General features: G+C 45.4%; 1 protein-coding gene across 1 annotated transcript in view; it reads left to right on the forward strand.

Moving 5' to 3' along the window:
- Cbp53E (Calbindin 53E) overlaps positions 1 to 15,408 on the forward strand; it is a 203,428-nt gene extending 188,020 nt beyond the window's left edge. Inside the window, exons 5-11 of the mRNA XM_037427562.2 lie at positions 2,054 to 2,110; positions 2,716 to 2,796; positions 3,940 to 3,995; positions 4,141 to 4,186; positions 11,759 to 11,815; positions 13,251 to 13,322; positions 14,787 to 15,408. Coding sequence (XP_037283459.1) covers positions 2,054 to 2,110; positions 2,716 to 2,796; positions 3,940 to 3,995; positions 4,141 to 4,186; positions 11,759 to 11,815; positions 13,251 to 13,322; positions 14,787 to 14,933 — 516 coding nt within the window. The 3' untranslated portion in view covers positions 14,934 to 15,408. The remainder of the gene's footprint in view (positions 1 to 2,053; positions 2,111 to 2,715; positions 2,797 to 3,939; positions 3,996 to 4,140; positions 4,187 to 11,758; positions 11,816 to 13,250; positions 13,323 to 14,786) is intronic.
- Positions 15,409 to 17,808: the final 2,400 nt, after the last annotated feature.

Consider the following 17,808-nt stretch of genomic DNA (forward strand, 5'->3'; position numbering starts at 1 on the left):
AAAGATAAAATTACGATGCAGTGGGCACTTCGCAACTGTACTTGCAGTATAAGCAATCTGGGACGGTTTAAAACGGCCGCACAGGCGTTCGCACAGACGTTCATTTCCTTGCGGCATGGTTGCGGTGTCTACCGAGACATGATGGATTGAGAAAGCAATGAGTACGGGGGCCTATTACGCTGTCGCGTAATATACTCTCGAAGGCGATGCTCAGGCGTCCTCCAACTTTTTTTTTTTTTTTGAGTCGTACGATTGTGCGCTGTCATCGCGACTTACTTGAACCATGTTAACGTGTGGAAATGCTCATGACTGCTTTCACGGTGTCACTTGAAAGCTTACCAAAGGAAAACCTATGATTCACGCGTCGAACACAGCCTGGACCTACAGTTAACATCGAGAACGAAAGAAAATTCTGCTTAAGGAACTCCAGGCACCTTGTGCATTTTTATCTATCTATCTATCTATCTATCTATCTATCTATCTATCTATCTATCTATCTATCTATTTATTTATTTATCTGTCTGTCTGTCTTTCTATCTATCTATCTATCTATCTATCTATCTATCTATCTATCTATCTATCTATCTATCTATCTATCTATCTATCTATCTATCTATCTATCTGTCTGTCTGTCTGTCTGTCTGTCTGTCTGTCTGTCTGTCTGTCTGTCTATCTGTCTGTCTGTCTGTCTGTCTGTCTGTCTGTCTGTCTAGCCGCCTACGTCTGAATGCTCTCGTGATCACCTCCGTATCTTGGGTTAGACCAAAATCAGTATGGGACGGTAAGAGGGTTTGGCTGCTTTGTCTGGCTGGTCCTGACTTGAATAACGTGAAAATACTTTTTGCGTACGTGGTCAAACGCTTTCCTCCAGACACATGTGGCACATAGTCGTACACCACGTGAGGGTATGTGCCACAGGTGATTGGTAGTTTGTATCTACCCAGGAACGGCGAGAACAGATAAAGGTATACCGTTTAAATGCGAGAACTTTAAGGAAACCCGACATCTGCTTGGCAATCAAGGATACTACCACAGAGCCACACCAGGTTTCGAAACTGTTTTAGGAAAAGGCCCTATAGTGTAGGCGTAATGTTGATGAAACGTCATTTGTAGTTGAAGTGCTGGCTATCTAATTTTATAAGCATTACATTTGCGCTCCCATGGAGCAGGCGTCACGTCGGGTTAACGTCAATTGTTTACTTAAGCATGATCCATTCAAATTAGATACGTAGCACTAGTAAGGGCCATTCTCTCGAGCACCAGCGCTACATATCAACTTACCGCATCTGGTGTTGGTAATGCGGATGTTTCTGTTGGCATCGTTGCGCAGCTTTAAACAACTGGTTATATAAAACATGTTCGACTATTCAACATATGTCTGTGCGAACAACATTTGTAGACATCTTCAGCGTCATTTTGTCACGTCTCGCTCAAAAAAAAATTACACGCAGTCACCTACCCTCCGCATGCTTCGCATAACATCAAATCCCATGGTATGTGGGATCTTTTGAAACGTACGCTTCTTAGGATAAAAAAAAGAAACATGTAAGTACGTCTTTCAATAGATATTCAAGCAGGTCCTTCAAGAAGGTGGATTCATTTTAAACCCTCGTAGGTTCATTCTAGAAACTTTAACTTCATGGTATTGATATGCGCATAACATCAAATCCCATGGTATGTGGGATCTTTTGAAACTTACGCTTCTTAGGATAAAAAAAAGAAACGTGTAAGTACGTCTTTCAATAGATATTCAAGTAGATTCTTCAAGAAAGTGTATTCGTTTTAAACACTTCCATTCATTTTAGACGCTTTAACTTAACAGTATCGACATAGTAACAAACGCTGGCAAGACGGTAATTTCGCTAAGGAACGCTTATAGCGCCTCATTTACTGTGACTCGGCAGCTTGATAATTTTTTCAGTTCTCTCATTAAAAATTATTTGTTGTGCAGTTAAGCAAACAGAGCCATCATTAGAAAATACCTTCAAGGATGTGTTTAAACCTAAGACAGGACATTGCAAAATGCAATTTTTTCCCATCTCTCTGTTTCCAGATATGGCGTGAATACGACACCGACGGCAGTGGATACATCGAAGCAGACGAGTTGAAAGTGAGCATCTTTGCTGTTTTCTTCCTCTTTCCGTCTGTCTATTCTTCCGTTGTTTCTATAACTTCCGCTCTTGTGATGCTCGTAAAGCGATAACAGAGGCAAGGCAGGACTACTTGTGATTAGTCAAGAGCATTTTCAACTCCATATAATGCAGCCGCCGCAGCCGGCATTAGATGACTTGACCTGAGGGTCAGCAGCCGAGTACCCTAGCCATTACGCCACCGCGGCGGGGCACCACAGCTATTTATGCTTGTATTTCTGTATTTCAAGAAACAAAAAAAAGAAAGCATGCTTCCCTGAGAAATATTTTGTACATGTGTGTTTTCCTGATTCGTGTATGCTTGGGCTTTTGGTGTGAACACAGTATGTCTCGGACATAAATCCTGGAAGCTGTAATCACATAAAGTGTACAAGAGCTCCGATGCTGTACAAACTATGTATCACAATAACCGAAGAGGCCGATACTCCGCGCATTGATTTGCGCATGTTTGTTCGCTTCTCTTCGTTTTCTCCGATATATGATCAGAGGCCCAGGCTAGAGCCTCTACATCGTCACCTGCTTGACAGGTGCAAATAAAGTCACTTCTCTCTCTCTCTCTCTTCAGAATTTCCTGAAGGATTTGCTCCGAGAGGCCAAAAAAGACAGCATCGAAGAAGACAAGCTGATCGAGTACACAGACACCCTGGTGAGTGAGCACGCACCGCCAGAATTCGTCGGATGATAGGACATGTGCGCCCGCTTTCGAAATGTGGGACAGCGGAGGAGTTTACCGGAGAACGTGGAGCTGAAGGGTACCGCCATAAATCTCTCTCGGACAATGCTCTGTCGCCTCTGTCCTTTCGCAGGGCTGCGCAACGAGCTCTTCGCTGTCCCCGGTTTGACGCGTCCCTAATCAGAGGCTTCTCCGGGAGAGATTCCTTGTTTTGCGAAAACAGGGTGGCTCGCGGCCCTGTCTCCTTCTGGCCGAGGCCATTAAAGCAGGACCAAAAGAGGGGGGTGGTGATAAGAGGGGCCATGGGGACGTGCCACGGGTGGCGAAGAGAGCGCTTCAAATCCTGTTATGGCCACCAAGTGGGCCGCCCGATTCGGCTGTCAGTTGTCGCCGCGCTTTGTTTGCGGCGCACGTACGCGCCGGGCCGCGAACAATGAGAGCCCCCGTCATCCGTCAGCGAGAGAAGCTTGCGCGCGCTAACATTCCTGCGCGATGAACGAGAACCCCTGTAATGCCTGGCGATACATGATCGCCGAGCAGCGCGTATCGCGACCCCGGCCGGAATTTGAGAAGGGCGAGCAAAGTGCGAGGAATGCCGCCCAAATTACCCCCGAGCGGAAAGCGCACGGGCTGGACCACCCGCTCGAGTCGATTGTTATCTGCGGTGGACGGCATTGACAATGGTGCGCCGTCCGGCGAGAGGATAAGCGCACTCGAAAAAAAAAAAAGAAACGCAGCTATCGGTGGCCACCAGAACGACAACAGACAAGAGACTCTCGTCCGCTGAGACCTGGGAGCGGGAGAGGAACGCGTGTGCTCCGGACGTTTCCTCGGAATGCCGGCTAGCTGAATGGAGGCGAAAGACGCGGGCGTAAAAAGCAAGCTCCATTCAGCGGGCCGCTTCTCAGAACAGTTTTGATCGCTGAGAAAGGCGGCCGCTGTCGTTGACTCACCTCGGCCTTTCGAGCTCTCTCTCCGGACGATGAGTGCCGCGGGGAGTCACGTCGCGAGGCGGTCGCTCTTTGAAGTCGGCCACCCCGCGCGGCTTGCAGCTACCTGTGTCACGGCATGCGCAGCATTAGCTCACCGCCTCTTCTCCTCGCTTTCTCTTTGCAGCTACAAATATTTGACAGCAATAAAGACGGCAAGCTACAGCTCAGTGAGATGGCCAAGTAAGTAGTTGGTCGTTGCATCCGCCACTGGCTGTTAGCGAAATCGAAAAAAAAAAGACAAAATGCAAAGCCATGCACGAATACAAAACAGTTGTGAAGCTGTCGTACCTGAGGATTCCCACCTGTTTCCTTTCTTCTCTCCCAGGCTTCTTCCAGTAAAAGAAAACTTTCTCTGTCGTTCAGCCTTTAAGGTAAGACATCTGCGTTCAACCCTTCTTACATGCGTGTGAATATGACATTAGGAGTAAACTTTTAAGTAAAATGAACATTTTTTTACTGAAGGTGACCAAACAGACTCGACAAATCGACAAGAGCAGGCCAACGAGGGCATCACGGCATCTCCTGTGCGCGCAATTTTTAAACAAAAAAAAAAGTATTAGCACTCAGAGGTACATTCCGCATACATTCGAGACAAACTTTGTCTGAGACGCAGCTGAAACAATTTGAAGTCGAAAATCCCTTCGCAGTTAAGGCACAACTACGTATCACGTACGTGCAAGCGTCGACTTCAATTCAGACGGGGTCCTCGACTCCGCTCACTCTACAGTTATTGAACTCATTCCGTAAGTGTAAAATAAAACACGTTTTTTATTCATTGAAGACACACCGTTCTAAGGTAAAAGGCGCTCTTATGCATTGACATACCAGCATCTTTATTTTATTGCTCAGAATCAGTCGCCAGCTTTACACTCAAAAGCAAGATACACTGTTAGTATGCGGTCACATTGCATTCGAAATCGAGCATGTAACGTTCTGGTGCGCTCAATACCACATTGTTTCTTACAAGCGAAGGACTTTTTTATGTTGTTGTTGTTGTTCGTCGATTCACTGAATGCTTAGACAACGAACTAATAACTTCGTAGCATTTGTGTGGTATACTAAAGCAGCATGAACCTCCATATATGATTCAGCTTATCGATCTTTTCTTGTTTTACCACCAAAGAGTGCGCACTACACACGCTGCTGCTGACCACAGCAGTTTGTGCAGTACACAGACGGCACTTCAGGAAGATTTAGACATTCCGTGTAAAACCGTTGCCAAATTGAGCGACGCCAGATGGCTCGTCTCTGACAGTGTGACCACACCTCAAAAAGATCTCCTCGAAGACCTTAGGGATACGAAGCTTAAGTCGTATGTTCACAGTGACAGTCTTTAAAGCATTTAACTGGTCAGCAGTGGCTTTCAGCGGTACTTTCCTTGTTTTATTTATATATTTTCTAGACTCGCCTCATTTTATAACAAAAAAAAAGCGGTGCATGTGTGCCACTACGGGTCCCGGTCACAGATTATGTTGCTACTCTTTGGTTTCGAGAATTTCCACATATGCCCTACACATGTTTCACAATTCGATTTTTTTTTCTTCGCAGTATATAGCACATTATGAAATCAAGCGCTTAAATGAATTCTTTCGCTGAACTTGGGTTACCAGATGATTGTGATTTGTTTTTCCATAAACATGAAACAATTACCAATCATGAGTACTTGTTATCGTAGCTGTCAGCGCACTGATGATTTAACTGTCAAACACGCATACTCGAGGGCGGATCTAGCCACTCATTTCAGGAAGGGGAGGGGGGGTTGACTTGAAGTAACAGTGAAGAGGGGGCAGGCTTTTGCGTTTTTGTTGTTTTTTAGTAGCACAAGAACCCCGTCATAGCATAAATGCAGTTAATTTGTGCTCACATGGCCCACACTCATGCGTCCTAATTGGTGGTAGGATGTGGACGACAAGCACTAAAGGAAGAGGGGGGAGGCTGACACAGCCTTTGGAGGTGGTGATCGCCCCCCCCTCCCCCCTAGATGCGCCACTTGTGCACACTGTATACCTTTCACAACATTATTAGTGTTCAGGAAGGAGTGCAAGCAAAAGCGCACTGCAGCTTTGCAAAAGCGAAGTGGAGAACAGGCGAAGGAGGTGATTACTCAGGCTCATTTGGTAGCGCACCTTCACAAAACACTGAATTCAGGGAGCACCTTGGCCAGATTTTTTCACATACCATACCGTTCATGCGGAAAAATTTGAAGAGTGTTTACACATCGATTGCTAAGCTGAATGATGTGTTCGCAATGAACAACCAAGCTTGTAACGTCAAGAGTGGTTGACACCGAAGCCCTGCCGTTGCAACCTGCTCGAACTATCTTGCGCCTCTTTGTGGGCTTAGTATTCAATCTAAATGATAACGATGATTTCTTTAAGCCTATGGAAAATGCAGACTGCCACACGCTCACCAAGGCTCACGCATTCACGAGGCAATGTTTGCTCACCTTCAACCTTGACAAGGGCAACTGGCTGGCCACCGAGGCCTCTCTTAAATCAACGGGGCCGCTCACGGCCCCCGAGACTTCGATAGCAGCCTACTTCTTTTGTTCTTCTTGCCCGACAGGGCGTTCGATCTCCTCTGCCACGCTTTCTGACCCGCCCTATACATTTGTTGCCCTGCACAGCTAACTGATGCGACAGCGGTACGTACCACCACGGGAGTGCCGTGGGCATGCCTGATATGAGTGTGATCTGCGTAGCCCCGACACGTAGTGGACTGTCTCGTCTGTACGTGCTGCAGCTGCCCGACAGCACCGCGTGCCTCACCGCCGCCTGCCGTAGAGTAGAGCGCGCCGCCCAGTTCGCTTGCCAGCTCTCCACCACACGCAGCGTCCGTCCACTCAAGGAAGCCGCCTACAGTATACTGTAGCCTTAAAGCTTAGCTGGATTGCGTACTCTGAGCTGTGAAGGTGCTGGTTTCGCGCGATCGAAGCCATTCTCTCTCAGTGCATCGTCACGGTGCTCTCGGTATAACGCAAATAGAAACCGCACATCACGTGGATGATCCTTTGGAAACACGTATGCACTCATGACTAAGAAGTAGTTGAATACTTGGTATGCTCGCGTATGACGCGACTATACTTAAAGAAATAAACAACCGCCTCGTACACAGTATGTCTTAGGCAGTTGGGCAGGTATTCGAAATAAAAACTGAAGTTCCACGGATATGCATTCAGTGCCTTCATCCAAGAGCGACGACAATCATTCATACCCCCAGAAGGCGGCTGGCTGCAAATAGTCGACCTTTTCCTTGCTGCCATTCTGAATTAACGCCAGCGCACCCAAAAAGTGCTGTCAAGTCGTGCTCGACTTCGAGAAAGAAGACGTAGGAATCATAAACTCAGTATGTGTGGTTATCTCGATTGGTGCTTGCGCTTGCGATGAAGGAGGTCAAGTTCGGCTGCCAAAGCCGTGATCGACTTAGGTCTTTTGCGCTTCTGAGTCAGCACTGCGGTCATAACATAGTACAAAACTTGGACACTTATCTGACAGATACGAAGCCTGCGCATCAGTGGACATAATCTCCCTTAATTAGGATTCACAAAAAGGTAAAAAAGAAAGAAATAAGCAAACTGATTGCCGGCACCCCGCCTTGAATGCAGTCCATGCACGCAATGTCACGGTTCAGAGCACACCGCCATGACACTACGGAATGTGTTGCAACAGTCCAGCGGAACTGTAGTATTTCTACACACACTATATGGGCAGGAGACGCTTTCGACGCTTTGTCGCATGAGAAAAGGCATTCATATCGCGTGGTCGAAAAGGCTCTAGTGAATAAAAAAATAAAAGCTGCTTCATACGTATCTGTTTTGCTCTAGTGCACAGAACAGTCCTGTATATGAAAAGTGAGTTTTACATGACGCCCGAGATATCTGTGTCAAGTCATCGATTCACTTTTCTTAGACAAACGTTGAGAGAGAAATGCAATAAAATGTTTCTATTTATAGTGACTTTATAGATTAAGGTACCTAATGAACTTCGTAGAGGTTATATACGTTTATGAAATGAACAGCTTTTAGCCAATCATATAGAGCAAGAGAGCACCATTGTTTGTGTGTTATGAACCCCGAAGCACTGTAGCACAAAAAAAGAACTTTATAGGCGACCTTAAAGTTTCATTTAGGTGTCTTTAGTGACGCTAGCTCTTAGCGTTTGGTTCACTTGGTGAACCAATTTAGGTGAACTTGAATTGTGAACTTGAATAGTTGCAGTGTACACAAACAATGCCCTAGAACAGACTTGTCCATCATCGTCCACTTCAACGAGTGAACTGATGAGTGAAAGAAGACATCTTTGTAGCGGGTATGTGCCATCAAGATGCTACATACCCACAATGAAACAGTCGGCTCTTTCAATGATCTCATTCAAATAATATTCGTTAGTTATCCTGACGGCACTTGGCCTTTTTCTTTGGGTAAATTAGATTCATATTCGATATGTCTAGTGATCCGCATCGCTAACGCCAGCAAGAGGAGGGCAGGAGACAAAGACAAGAAAGAGGGGTAATAGAGCAAACCTATGAAGTCGTAATGTCTGCATGAACACTGTACAATATTTATCCTATCTTATCTCCAACCGTTGCGATGAACTTTCAAGTATAAGAGTTTTTAAGTCTTTTTATTGGGACTTCATAGCATTCGAGCCAACGCTCAAATTCTAGTTGGCTGGAGACATTTTCCGGTGTGCTCCTTGAGAAAGGTCGCTTGGTGCTAGCATCATAAAGAACATAACAGCAGAGTAAGAGGACAGAACAGTTCACCAGCCTTGCTTCATGTACGAAAGACTCTGAAGCTGTAAGTAACACACGTCTGTTACCGCATCTTGCACAGGCCGTGGGTATACATTGCGAGAGTCTCGTTGATCGACTTGACCTGAAAATAGTTGGTTGTTCTCTACAACCACACCAGGTGCCCCGAAGCACACCGTTTCGTCTTTTTGTCGGCATTTTATATATACCTACTCTCGCGAGGCTACGAGAGAGTGAACACAATTTTCTGTTAAGATGTTGAATAGACTTTCGCCACAGTTTTTTTTTTATATATATACGCTACATGGTGAAAATGCAGTGCATGGTTTAAATGCAGAAAGCAGCGTGATAACGGAGTGAATGGTTCACTGCAAAGAATATAGGCACACAAAAGAAGTCGCGGCTGACCACGCATAATAATAAAAACACGCATAATAATCAAAACCGACATTTCTGGTTAATCTAATGTAGAGCTGAATGCTCCGCAAGGATTCATCGACCAACTCTGAAGCCAAGAAGGTAAAAGAACTACGCAATGAGTTAATCAGATTGTTTTCAACATGGCTGTGAATGTGTGGACTTGTAATCTGAGAACTTCCTGTTGGAGTATATGAATAGAGCTGTCACGTACCCTCGTTATAGCGACGGGTGTTCGGAGCAAAAGAACATGTACGGCACGCTACATCAGACGGCATCGCCCTTTAAAGCGGTCTCTTTCTCCAGTTGGGTAACTATACGAGCTCCAAAGCCCCTTCGCAGTGACTTCGAAACGGGATAGCATGCAATCGTTGCCCCAAAAGTGCATTGGTGCACCACTTTGTGTGTTGTGCGTGTGCTGTTTTGTCATGTGGCACAAACCTTAACCGTGCACCGCAACACGAGAGCCGTTGCAAGTCACATCGAATCTGCACCAATGCGAGCACCAATAAAAAATTGCTAGCCGGAATTTCATTTTCTTTTCGCGATAACAGTGACATTAGGCAGTTAGAAACTGTCTAGAGCAGCTGTTTAAGAAATGCAGAGAGGGGAACCAGCGTACTCGACAGAGGGACTACTGTGCACTTGAAAAGATCACCGCGTCACCGTCGTGTCAGGCGAGAAAGTTTTTATAACGTTAAATCGAGATCAAGATGCACTAGCGTTTACTTTCAGATGTTAACGATACGTTGAATGAGTGAACTCACCTTGACGTGATTTTTTTTTTTTTTTGACAAACCGCAGCCGAACTTTAAAAAAAAATTGCACACCATGTACGCGTTTCCTTCACGTGAAAAACATTGTATCCATTTATGTACTCAAGCATTTCCAGTGGCACACGATGGCATCATCGACACCGTGGTGATATTAGCAAGAAAGCGTTCATTTCAGCGCGGACAATCCGGCGTTCCCCACTGAGTAAGAGCCGACGTTGTTTTAACGCGAAGTAATCTAACTTTCTGAGCTGATCTATAACGTTGGCCTTTGTATCCCGATAATGGCGCTTGGGCAAACATGAGTGCTTTCAAGTGCTTTAAAAGGGGCTCTGAGTCAGACTGCTTCGGAGAATTTCCGAGCAGTAAGTTACCGCGAAGTTAAAAAAAAAATCTAAAACAGGGGCCGGCGACACGTGCGACGGACGGTCCGTGGAGACGCGTTTTGTATTCGAGCGCACGCATTTAATTGCTTAAAAGGTTCCCCCGCTTCGGAGGCCCGAAAACAGAGGAGTGGCGCAACCCAGCACGCGGCTGTTCCGCCAAGCACAGTGTCAGCACAGCCGTCGTCCTGATTGCACCGCCGCTCTCGCACGCTTTGCATGCGCCACGCTTCCAAAAGCTCTGTACGAGTGACGCCTTCCACGAGGCATGGTGCGTGATGTGTCTAGCCGAAGACGAGAAGTAAAATCGCGTCTGGCCTCCAAATGCAGTGTGCTAGACGTTGAACCTGTTCGCGAAAGCTTCAGCTGCTGCTTTGCAGTCGTTGATTTCAATGACGTCACTTAGCATGCGCTGCCTTGACTCGAGCGAGAGCCAATCTCCTCGGCAAACATCGCGTCACCATGGCTGTCTGGCGCAGTGTGCCACTGTCATGTTGCAAATGGGATTGTGCAAGCGAATACACCGACGCCGAGAAACGCAGCCGTGCAGAAGAGCCATGCATTGGCGAAGTCCATTTCGAACGATGTTGCTTTAAAGTTGCGCGGAATGTATATGGCATATTGTTTTGTTCTGTTTTTCATCTACGCCTTATAAAAACGCATATTAATCGGACTGGTCTCGCTTTGTTTATGATTCCTCGGTAAAATTGTTAGCATGCGTGGTTAAGGTTCTATCAATCTTTATTGGCCTACAGGATTGTTTAGTGCATTACGTCTGACAGTGTGCGGTCGAAAGAAGTGCGAAGGACGATGTAGAGACTTCATTTGCTTCTTTTTGTTAGCCTTGCCCTTCGTTTTCACAAATAGTAAGGGTTATTCACATGTTGCAATATATTTCTTATTATTTTACAATTATGTGAAAAGGAGCTGCTGGCACAACTGTAAGCAATTTTTTTTTCATTTCAATAAAAAGTTACTGTCGGCCAAAATGTTATGTCTTTTTTTCTTACTGTTCCTAAAACTGGTGCATTATCAACTCAGTTCTGTACTAGAGCGCATTCTACTCGCCTGCTTTTCAAGTCTCATCACTGAGGAAAGTTCATAATTTCACGTTACGCAGAAGATGTAGATGCAGGAGCAGTCGCTAAGCGCACGTGTTGGCTCTTCCGTTGTAAGCCAACGACAAGCGTCACGAGTATGCACATGTTAGTCGACTCATGCACGTGCGGCTTCTGCAAAGCTTTCGCAAAATCGCACCATAGAATTAGAGAGTAGTATTGATTTATATGAACCTGTACGGGCTCTGCACGTCGACATCTGTCACTGACAGCATAAGTGGCTTAACGATATGCAGTGGTATCAAGGTTGTGCTTACAGCAGGCTATCTGCACTTTCAGAAACTTGAGGCTCACGTAATAGAGAAAAAAAATAATCGTAATAGAAACTTTTCTCATTTGCCGCAATAAGCCATGTGAGCTGTTCTTAACATTTCTAAAAAGAAAAAAAAAGAATTAGTATATGAATTAAAAAGTATTTTTTCAGAAAATTTTTCAACAGGAAGGCTTTCGTATGCATAATAAGTATTCAAAACTGTGACGCTCTTGCTCTCTTTACATAGGGCGCAAGTAAGTTAACAAGGGAGGACATAGAGCGAGTTTTCGCCCTCTACGATCGGGTAAGTGAAACATAATGCGGTAAGTGTTGGTTCGTTCAGTGACGCATTCGTCACATATGTCAGAAACAGTTTCGCACGAGCTGGGCAACCGAAGCACTTCAACTGACCTCGTTTTCAGCCATAGCGTTCATTTTATGAAACAGTTTTCTCCCCATAAGCGCAATTGATATCACTTTTACTGTGTGTTTATGCAAGGGCGTATCCAGAAGGTGGTACTCCAGGCCCGAGCCCTCCCCCCAAATTTTCTTCGCCATGTATACATAGTGAAAAATGACCATTTGCCTGTCTGCCCCCCCCCCCTTTAAATCAGGAAGGTGCCACCCCCCCCCCTCCCTCCAAAAAAATATTTCTGCACCCAACCCTCTGTTAATGCAAATGATACGTCGATGTGCAAAATAATCGACCGAAACTGTACTCCCAAAGTAATTGATTGATTTGTGGGGTTTAACGTCCCAAAACCACCATATGATTATGCAAGACGCCGCAGTGGAGGGCTCCGGAAATTTTGACCACCTGGGGTTCTTTAACGGGCACCCAAATCTGAGCACACGGGCCTACGACATTTCCGCCTCCATCGGAAATGCAGCCGCCGCAGCCGGGATTTGAACCCGCGACCTGCGGGTCAGCAGCCGAGTACCTTAGCCACTAGACCACCGCGGCGGGGCTACTCCCAAAGTAATAAATTCCCACAGTAATCACTGTCCTTCACACCGATTTTTTTCATCCATTAAACAGACGGCAATTGTGCAGTGCAGTCTTTGTCCAACTGGGGCTGTGCGAAATTTTCTGTGTTAAACCCCGACAGTTATAATAAAATTTGCTGTGTGATCCCGAAACCCTAGAGTGAGGGAGCGTCCGTGCTGATGTTCGTACTCGCAATATTTTCACTCGGCTACACATGTCAGGAGTAAAGGCCCTAATGCCTGCATATCTCGGGCTAAATCCAAACCTAAAGCCAATGAAGGCATACTTATATACTACTGCAACCAGAGGCATAGGTTTCCCTTTTGCCTGTGGAAAGACTTCAGTCATGCCGCACTAATTAAAAATTGAAAGCGATATGCACGAAATAATTGTAGCGCTATTAATGCAACAGCCTTAATGAGCTCGTTCAGCAAAAAAATTCTGGTGTCCCCGTTCTCCACGTCCAAAGAATCAGTGTTGTCCACTACCGAAAAACTTGAGAAAACTGCTAATAAAATAAATAACAAAAATGCGTATTCACTTTACTCTTGTAACGGACGTCATTGACTGCACATCAACCTTGCGTACAGAATTGACGGTGCTTGCAGCATACAGTGAAGCAGAGCAAAACGGGCGGGGACTACCACCACAGTCCCCGTACAAAGCATGCAGCTTCGTCAGCCGCGTATATACAGGCTCTTGTGTAGCGAGGGAAGCTCGTCTCATCGGATACTCTCTGAAATTTGCGCAGGACAAGAACGGCACGATCGAAAATGAAGAACTCAAAGGATTTCTTAAGGACCTTCTGGAACTCGTCAAAAAAGTACGTCTTCTGATTCGTGCGCCCATTTAACCAGTGGGTGTAACGGTATATTGAGAAAAAAAAAGTAAGAGTGCATTGAGTGAGAAAATCTAACGTGCATTTTGAAACTCCAACAAAACTGTGATTATTTAACTGGTTCTGCTTATGAGCGTGAAATGTCAGGGCACTCGTGTATACAGTTTTGTAGCGGCAGCAAATTTATTTAGGTTTGAAAAATTATTAGTTGTGTTGTAAACTATGTCAAGACTGGCGTTAAGACTTTTTTAACCTTCTTTTATGTTTTATAACATTTTATTATTACTTAAATGCTCATGTTCTACGTGTTTTTCTCTCTAGGAAACCCCATTTTGCTCAATATACGTGATTATTCGTACATCACGCGTATTGGTCGTCGACAGTGCCCTACCGCCTGCACAAGAACCAAAGCATTAAAGTGTACATTGGAGCTATCACTCAATCTTTAAATGTTAAGCGCATATACACATTCTCCGCACGTTGCTGCTGTCAGGCCATACGCATATGAAACATGAGCTCAGCGCTCAAGCTTACTTTTACGTTCTCTCAACTTCTTTCTTACCGACAGCTAAAACTAGCAAATTTCAAAGCTTTGCCACAATTTTTTCATTATTATTGTTATTTTTGACCACTAAAAATATGCTGCAGTCTCCGTGTGTTCTTTTACGTTCCTGTTACGGATAACAGAAAGAATTGTACAGGACAGGAAACACAAGGCCAGAAAATCTTCAATTTTTTTAAGTATAAAAAAGAGCATGGCAAGGTAGCCTACATTAGAGCCGGCTATCTAATCAACATGACAGCACTATTATTGTATCCATCATAGTCTCGGGAATTATTTACTGAAGTAGAGTCCTGCAGATGCGACAAGCGCGATCTCCCTCCCTCTTCCTTCCTTGACGATGCGCTTTTCTAGACTCGGTCTGTCAGAGTGTTTTCCCTTAATCGTTGTAGACATAGATGAAGAACAGATTTCACTGCTTGTATTCTTCGCGGAGATATAGTTGGCGACGACCTGTCTTTACCTGGAGGCGCAGCGTATCTCGGTGGCTTAAAAATTAATCAATCACCTCATCCACAGATTATTCCTATAAGTAAGTGAAACAATATTTACAATGTACATGTATATGTAATCTAGGCTACAAACTGGTCACGATCGATCTAGCTGAATGAGTATGAAGGTAAAAGGCCCATCGTCATCTCTAGTTCAGCTGCGTTTATTTTTGTGCTCATAATCTCATAAGATGTAGCAATATAGTATGCTAGAGCGGCCTTCGCACCACTATAGGAAAATCATGCGTCCTGAAAGTGTTTTCTACAGGGAACCATTTACTAATTAATCGATAGAATCGCAATACCAAAAGCTGTTACAGCTACCAAGTTGTTGTTGTGGTGTTTCGTTTCTTGTTTTCCCCAAGAAAATGAACGTATACACCGCTCTGTGCGCAGGACTACGACGCGCAAGACCTGGAGGAGTTCCAGGAGGCCATACTGCGTGGCTGCGACTTCAACAAGGACGGCAAGATAAGCAAGAAAGAGCTGACCATGGTGCTTCTGGCACTGGCCAAGCACTCGGCCGACGAAGACGGCAAATAAGCGGCGCCGCTGCGGCAAAGTCGCCCCCGTTTCCACTTTGCATCTATAATACTTTACAACCAACTCTACCATAGTTCTATCTCTCGACCGCTATTTTCCTTCTCATCTTCACTACTCGACCCGAACCTTTTCATCTATTGGCCTCGAGCGTGGACAAGCTCGTGAACGACCCTGCTCGAGGGGGGCCCGCCGGCAGCGCCGCATCGCGCTCCTTGCATTGAAGAGGCGCGGCCTGACAACCTTGGCGCTCAAGGTGCGAGCGCAGGTCGGAACTGCGCTGATCACGCGTAGCACGCTTGAAGAGCGAGTCTCGCGGCATCGATGATTCGCGGTTGAGAGAGAGAGCCTCTCCCACACTCGTCGCCGTTCTGGCTAAGCCACTTCCTCGCGCTCCTATTAAGGCGCTAGCGTTAGACGCCCCCTCCACCGAAAGAATTAAGATAAACCCTGCGTTAACTGTGAACTACTACTAATACTATTACTACTACTACTACTGCCCGAATCGAAAGCGTAAGCACGTCCCTCGCCACATAAGACCTCGAATAACGCCCGAGTAACCTGATCCTCCAGTCAGCTCATGTCGCTATTATAATCAGTATAGGTATAGCCTCATCTCCGAAACATGCACCCACCCACTGTCACAAATTCGAGCGCGTGGGTATTTGTTTTCAGTGTTGGGTGTTTTTCCTGCTAATTATCCGAGAGAAACGCAATACGTGAACCGGACCCTTTGGAGAATCGAAGGAACAGGTGTTCGTAAGGGAATATATGTCAATGTCGTGTGTCATTAAAGGGGGGTTGAGCAGACGGCTCGCCGAAACCAAGAACTTCGAGCAAAACCTTTTTGTTGTCGTTGTTGTTGTTTTGTTTAGCGCATCCTACCGCGTGTTGAAGGAATCCACGCGCGAATTTGCAAATAATGGTGTGTTTGACTGCTTCATGCTGCAAGAACGCTGCTAGAGCCGAGCGCAGGTCACTTGTATTCGCCACGCGTGTCTCGCGCGTCTTCCGTGCGTTTTTATCTGATCAGTCGACCTAGGCTAGGCCGAAAACTGATACCGCTGATGACTGCTACTTACAAAATTTATTCTTCCGATCGTGTCCTTGTTTGCTGACTCTTTGCTCTACAGGTTGATTATCGACCAGGAGGTATATATTACAGTATTACATTTTAACAACTTTGTGAAGCTATATGCATGATTAATACTGTGGCATCTGATGTAACAGAGTTTTACTCGTGCCACATCATACAGCCACTAAAAACATACATATAGCGAGAATTTAAGTGAGCACCGACCTAGGTGGAGTCACCGGATTGATTGGTGAAGCATTTTTTTTTCTCCTCTGTACCTCAATAAAGTTTATACTCAGTCGCTTATGAGTCATATTAGTGAAAATCATGCATTTTTTGCACCACCAAAAATTCGTTAGAACTTCGCACATGTGAGAGTTTCATTTGAGGCCATGGCGTCTTGAACTTAAAGTTACATATAGCGCACGAGCATGCACCACATACACTAATTCTACGTTGAATAAGTCACGTGTTTAAATGCCACTAAAGAAGATGCAAGTTGGACCACGATATATAAGCTATTGACTTTTTTCATGCAAATAAACAAAAACTTTCCTCCTTTAGATCAATCAAATATTATCAGATCCTGCGACAACTTTGATGTGGTCTCGTGGCTGATATACTGTTCGCTCTAATTTGCACTCTCGGAGGTTCCATGCCCGAGGCATTTGAATGGCGCCAGAAACTCGCGATGTGATTATCAAACAACACGGTGGACATAATTCACGTGCGTGGAACTCTTTCGTATCATTTTGCTCTCTGCATTGGAAGTTGCACGTACAAGTCTTCGTTTTGGTTTTTCTTGCCGCTCCGTGAATTGTTTGTGCGCAAGCTTAATTTAGTGACGATGAGCAGTTGTGTTGCCAAGCGCTTCGTCATGTGCATGCAGTTAAAGATGGTTTTGCTCGCGAACTACAATGTTATTTGTGCTTTCCAAGAAATGTTTCCTTTTGTCTGATGTGTCTGATTGTTCGGTATACCTTTCGGTGTATACAAAGCTTTAGCTACAAGAAAAAATATAGCTGTCACGCTGTTTAAGTACCAAACGTTGTTGACCTTGAGATGTGTCTAACCAGATGTGTACGCTCCTTTTCGAAAGACACCAAACTGACCATAATAAAGATGAACTTATGCCCGTTTGTGCTGTAAGTTTCTTCCCGACCTCAAGTGTGGATTTATTCACGACCGATTTTCTTCCCACTCACCGTATAAAACGCGTCAATGTGTGCGTGCGACCACAGTTAGCAGGACAGAAGGGGAGGTGCACCCACGCCATGTGACAGGCATCACACAAAAGGTGAGACACTAGAACCGCTCCAGATGCTAACAGTGCCTCGCAGGAAATGACGCTTGAAGCACGTGCGACGTTTGGAACTTTTCTACGAACGTGCCGCCTAACACGAAAGTAGAGCGCGTCCGCGATAAGAAACCACAGAGCTATTTTTCAAGCGTGCCACTTGAGCTTAACGCACCAAACCAACACGAGTGCTGCGACTGTAAGACATCGACTTCGATGGCGGCGTATTAATTTTCACCACGTGGGGTTCTCTCGCAGAGGCCAAATGCCCGATAAACGATTGTTTTTTTTCTGCTATATATATTCATTTATTCATTTGGCCGCTTTAAGAATGCAGCCGCCGAGGCCAGAAACCTGAACCCACGAACTTGCTGCCGGCTGCAGTATGTCATAGCCAATGCCACGAGTACGCAAAACCTTTGTGCCATACGTGAAGCCCGTCGACGCATGCACAAAATTATGGTATATTGAATTTAGGACAAGTAAGTCCTTTCCTCTTCGGAACT

The sequence above is a fragment of the Rhipicephalus microplus genome, chromosome X, assembly GCF_043290135.1.
Source record: "Rhipicephalus microplus isolate Deutch F79 chromosome X, USDA_Rmic, whole genome shotgun sequence".
Classification (NCBI taxonomy): Eukaryota; Metazoa; Arthropoda; class Arachnida; order Ixodida; family Ixodidae; genus Rhipicephalus; species Rhipicephalus microplus.